The following is a 6184-nucleotide window of genomic DNA, read 5'->3' as shown; positions in this document are numbered from 1 at the left end:
TTCCAGACGCAACAATTAAGGCAGCTCCTATTTGAGCGTGGCTACCTCGAGCCTCCGGCCACCATGACGTCACCGCCGGAGCGTGCAGTGAACTAAAGAATCGCGCCGGCTTCTTTCCTGCTGCTCCCCGACCGCGCGCGCCGCCTCATCCGAGTACGCTTCCACGCACACTCCGGCTGACAGACGCCGCATTGCTGCGTTAAGCCAACACAGCACGCACGACACACACTCGACACGAGCATGTCCGCGCAGTCCGGCGAGGAACTCGGCTCGGAGAGCAAGTGGTTCGGTGACGACTACGGCCGCATGTTTGGCGACGAAGTGAAGCCGAAAGGCGGCGAGGCGGCCGACGACCTGGATCGACAATTTCATCCGTACCAGGACGATGGGAAAAGGCCCCCCGTTGCTATGGAAACTGCATCTACAGGTAAGGCCGCGTTGGTGCAGCCTCCACACCTAATAATAGTACTAAAATGAAAGAAATTCCAAAACAATCGACCATGAGGTTCATTCGGTGACAAGTTCAACCCTCCGTGTAAACAATGCTTGTTTACAACGCTTCCTTCTGTTGATGGAGGAGGAGTGTTTGAAACACTTTGCGGCATGTTGAGTGACCATGAACTGACATCACTGCTGCAGGCCTGCATAACATTGCCCGTTCCTTCCTGCATGAAAAATCTGACAATTAATCATTTCCCCATGCATAAAGCATGGTTTATTGACAGCAGACAAGTTGCATCAAAAAGTCCACCTTCAAAACCAGTGACGGGCCTTTTGGTACCGAGGCCTTTAGTAGAAACTTATCTTATCTAACCCACGTCATAACACCACAGTTACCTCACAATTATATAACCCACCAATCGTATCCAAAATTCCTATAAAACAGCATGCACCTGTCCCACATCTGGAGCAGTTTATAATCAATACGTGTGTAATGACGTGACGAAAACACAACATATTTAAACTTCATTTCAAAACTTTTTCATCCATTAACCATTAAAGTGACCTATAACCAATACAAATCCAATTAAAAAAAAGTATTTGAGAAGGGAATTAAAAGTGAACGACTGAAATTATGAGGTTGTACTTGTCCGCACCCACTCATAACTGAGGTCAAATGAGTCGAAGACAAGCCACTATTTAACGTGATTCCGATTTATTCCAAATAGAGTTCAGATGTCAAAGTTGGATTTCCTGACATTTTTATTAGTGTCATCAAGCGATTAAACAATTTTAACTAATTAGTTAAAAGCATTTCCATAGTTAAGTGTGATTCATCAATTTTAATTTTAACAACTTGCGTGTCAAAGATATTTACGCGAGTAAAATCTTGTAATCAATGTCAAAATCAAATTAAACTTTTTTCTCCAAACTATAGCTTTCTTTGATGCTTTAATATGATTCTTTTCCTGTAAACTATTACTGTAACTAAAACTAGCACCACACTCCAGCAGTGTTCGCTCTGAGACAATACACCAAAAATGTACAACTAGTTGCAATTTTGGTTTCCGATGAGCTGTCTTATTTATTTTTAAGTTAAACCACTTGTACAGCTGTCATTGTCTTAGAGGAGATTCACCTGCACAAAGTTTGGTTGCAATTAGCAGAAATCTGCTGCCACACTGAATTAATTGAGCTATTTTTTTATGCTCTATAAAATTTGAATAAATATCTAAAATTAATGTTTTAACTTTGATGGCCCTAATTTTGTTATGGTCCAACAAAAGCCAAGTCAATCCTTTGGACCGTACTTCCAAAAGGGACAAACTTGACTTGGTGGCGGCCATTTATCGTCATCTGGAACCTTTGGGTTCCTTCGTGAACGAGGGAATTCTATCGATCCATCCATCTATTTTCTATAGCCGCTTATCCTCACAAGGGTCCGAGGCTTGCTGGTGCCTACCCCAGCTGACTTTGGGCAGTAGCAATTTAGTATGTCCATGTTTTGGAGTGTGGGAGGAAGGTGGAGTGCCCAGAAAAAATAAAAATAAAACACAGTCTTGGGGAGAACATGTAAACTCCATACAGGAAGGTTGGAGGGAGGTGGATATGAACTCGGATCGCTAAACCTGCCCTAAGTGAATTCTAAAAACTTCAAAATAGCAGTCAGTGTTAGCACAAATTCTTCACGCTTCTTCTACAAAGCAAACAACAGCCAATAAGTTGAGGAAAATTAAGACCAGAGATTGTCAGTAAAAATTTTCAAGCAAAGGCAAACAATCGTCTTCTGGATTAATGTACCAAATATCATAGAAGTACGCAGTTGCACTTGAGATTATTTTCCCCACAAACTGACAGTGAAAGTTATGTTCCTACATATAGATGTTCTGCCTAAATTTCTTATTTTCCTCCACCTATCGCACTTTCTATTTTTAAATCAGGGTCTCAGTATTAGCGCTGGCAAGTAGAACTGGTGCCAGGCACTTTTCATTCACGGATTCACTGAAAAATTCATGAGAAGTTAAAAAAATAAATAAAAAAGCCCTGCTTCCTGCCTTTGCTGCTACGGTCATTTTCATTCAATTGGCTGCAGCTAACAACAAATAGATATGTCGTACTTCATATCCATCAATTATGTGTTTTGTTGAATGATCATTTGAGGGAGCGTACTATATTGTTCTGCATCACTTGAATTAAAAGTTTAATATTCAGAAATGATGAGCTGGCTAGTCAGTGAGACTAAGAATCAGCAACCGAATCATTGGAGCTAATAAGAAAATGACGGAGAAATTCGGCCCAAGTGAAACTGTATCCTGTCCAGATGTCTAGAATTGCCCAACTAAATAATCGATCCATGTCTGACCTAAATGTTCCTCACTCCACCCTAACAGCCACTAAATCAATTTGACACCAGCATCTTTATGATGGTATAAATGCATTAAAGCCCCCAAACGTGTTGTTTCATCGCTGCATGGGTGACAGTCGCAGTTCATTCTGTTGCCGTGTGAATGTTCCAGAAATATCAGTTGCGACATTTAATTTGTACAGATGTTAAATGCAAGAAGTAATTTTGCAGGAGACTAAAACATAATACATTCAGCTAAATCCAAAATGATCCTTATATTAAACAGTTGCTTGATATTTTATCTTATTGTGGGGTACTACATTTATGTTTTTATTTTTATTGCAAGCATTTTTTAATAATGCTTAGAAAAAATTCTATTAGGCTGAGCTGCATCTCTAAGGGTGTCAATTATATGCAGATTTAATTCACAGGCCATCCGCACACCCATTTGTGACATCCAGGTGAATTCTATGCACACATTTCTTGCATTGCTTACCTAACCACTGCATGGAAAAAAAATGAGTAAAAAATAATAACAACGGCGTTACTTGTATACAGCTGCTGTAAATGGTTAGAATTGTGTAAAGCTAAAAAGAGGCTGTCAAATTGTTAACTTTGGAAATTAATTTAAAGATGAACTCATTAACTCAGTTCTATTTGCTTCTGTGTCATCTGTTTAAGTGATTTTTCTCTTAAAAGATTTGGTAGTTTTGCTCAGCAATTGTATTTACCAGGAAAATAATCATATTAAAAGAGTGAAAGAAAACTATCACAACAATTTTGGAAATTAAATACTGTCTTTTCATTTGATGATTTTACATTAATTTAAAGATTTTACTCAAGTAAATATCTGCTAGCTTCTTGAAGCTTTGTAAGAATTTTTGAAAAATGCAATGAATCAAAATTAACTATGTAAGATTTTCTAATTGTTAAAATGTTCAAGCGTTTGACAGCACTAGTAAAATGTAAACTAGCCGATTAATCAGTCACCCATTTCAACGCACGCATGTCCCGAGAATAGGTTGTGCAGTATTGAATGTGAAATGTTGACCTACAGAATTCTAGCGAATCAAAGTGCTTTTTTCTATTCACACGGCCACTTGTTAAATCTCCCAGCCCTTAAGCTTTTGTGACATTTTTGTGAGACAACTAGTGTCATGCCGCTGGACACAGTCTGCTGTGGGAGGGACATACTCAGGAAATTACAGTAAGGCTGAAGAAAGAATGCCAGTTCATATTCGTGAGAGCATGCATGCATATTTCACAAAGTAACCGTCGCGCTGCGTTAAACATAAGGTACACAATACATCTGCCGACTGGATGACTCAGACAGTGGTGTCAGCATGTCATTAGGGACAACAAAGGTGAGGGCTGTCTGGCTCCTCTCCGCGTGTCTCGGGTGCCCAAAGCACTTAGTGGTTTCACATGAGCCAACGCCGTGCTTTTTAGCTGCGTGTTGAGCGCTTGGCTCGTGTTCCCAAGGGGGGCGCTGGAAGGTCTCTTTTGTGATGAAGATGAAATGGAACAGGGGAAGAAAGCAGGCGTGGTGGAAGTGTGGGTATCTTCGTCGAGTGATGTGAGGATTTAACAAGAGTTCACAATGATCCATTCATCTGTTTTCAACAGTTTAAAATACACGTTTGTTAGTTGACATACATGATATGAAGGCACTTCCTGTTACAAAATCATAGGCTACTTTTTGACTTAACTTCTCGACTGGGAGTTGTCCGACAAATCTAACATTAATATTAAAAGCCTGCAACAATACGCTTACAGTGCCGTGAAAAGATGGGAGTAAAAATTGCAAAAGCTTTATTATTTTTTATGTATTGTTCCAAAAGTCTTGGGAGTCATCAAGCTGTGTCTTGGCTAAAGGAGAGATGAGCCTTTATTTTGCCAGCAATGGTTTTTCACTTGGACTTAGACCATTTACTGGACGCCATTTTAGCTCAGTGTCTGTCTTATAGTTGAGTCACAAAAACAGACATACCGACCGATAGGCGATAGGGATTTTTTTTTTAAGGCCGATATTGGGCAAATTAAAACTGATGAGTAAAAAAAATATGTATAAAAACACAAATAGCCCTGTGTAAGATTTAGACATTTTTTCATGAAAAATGAAGAAAATTAAATTATTGTAAATTTCAAAAACTTGCAGATAAATATGTTCTTACTGACCAACAGTATGTTTTAAATATAATCGTAGGTCTAGTTATCATTAAATGATATTACATGGGGGGGTGGCACTCCTCCAGAGGTCGCCATGTATGTTATAGCTACGGACAGCAGGAGGTGCTGTATTTACCGTAATGCCCCTAAAGCTCCCACAGGCGCATGCAAAATATTACACAGTATCCCTTTAAGGATTCCTCAATGCACAACAAAATTTGAAACTGGAAGCTGTGATTTATAGGCAAAAATGGTTTCGTATACATTTCAATTTCTTTGTTTCACTGTGGTTGCAGTGGACAATATGTGTGTTGCTGCTTTGTTTATGTCTGTGAATCCGTTTGACTATCATTTGTGTTGACTCCAACAATGCTGAGAGCCTGGAAATGAAATTTGATGCTTCTTGTCTGTGTCCATAGTCTCTCCTTCTTCTGGCCATTAAAAAAATCCAAGTGCAGGCTACAGTGTGATTATTATTGGTCATAAAACTACATCTGAATTGTTTCCTAGGGAGGTTACTTCAGTGAATGCAGGCATCTGTTCACTTTCACGTATATTCTGCTTTGTGATGCAAGTGAAATCATAAGTTATAAAAAATTGACAGCTTGGAGCAGACGGTCTCCTACACACGTTTCATTCATCCATAAATATCTGGCAAAGGCAAAAATCAATAGAGCATCACAACCACAGAATCCAAATAGCATTTGTTCAAACAGCTTCTACATTGATTTACCTTAAGCCAATGGAACAATAACATTGGGTCTTGTGTGGCCGGCACTGACGCTTCTTACCATAATTGTATGCTTCTATTGTTTTGGATCAATAAAACTCCGAGCAGTCCATAATTTTCAGCTTTGCTTTTTTTTTCCACTTATTGACCTCTACAAGTCTTTTTAACGGTACCTGCGCTTGCTCTGACGCCGCCTTTGTCATGTCTCGTTTCTGTTCTGTCAAACACATTTAAATGGGCTGGTAAGTGGCCACATCAAGCTAAATAGATGTCATTAAAGTAATGTGATATATAGGAATCCTATACTACATCATTTTCCAGCAAAATCATATTAGAACTCATTTGTCCTGTTTTACTTTATTATATTCTTGGACTTTTTTTTCAAACTGTTGAAACGTGTTTAAATCACGCAGTAAAAAATATTCATTTCAGAATTATTTGACTTTGTTAGTCCACAGTTATTTTTCTAATTGTACAATGATCACATATCATATTTTTCA

At 38.9% G+C, this 6184-nt stretch overlaps 1 protein-coding gene across 1 annotated transcript in view; it reads left to right on the top strand.

Moving 5' to 3' along the window:
* Window positions 1–67: 67 nt before the first annotated feature.
* rtn1a (reticulon 1a) overlaps window positions 68–6184 on the top strand; it is a 25211-nt gene continuing 19094 nt past the window's right edge. Inside the window, exon 1 of the mRNA XM_088432896.1 lies at window positions 68–427. Coding sequence (XP_088289022.1) covers window positions 241–427 — 187 coding nt within the window. The 5' untranslated portion in view covers window positions 68–240. The remainder of the gene's footprint in view (window positions 428–6184) is intronic.

The sequence above is a fragment of the Hippichthys cyanospilos genome, chromosome 14 (genome assembly GCF_059441005.1).
Source record: "Hippichthys cyanospilos isolate Australia breed blue-spotted pipefish chromosome 14, RoL_Hcya_1.0, whole genome shotgun sequence".
NCBI lineage: Eukaryota > Metazoa > Chordata > Actinopteri > Syngnathiformes > Syngnathidae > Hippichthys > Hippichthys cyanospilos.
This window is presented reverse-complemented; position numbering and strand designations above follow the sequence as displayed.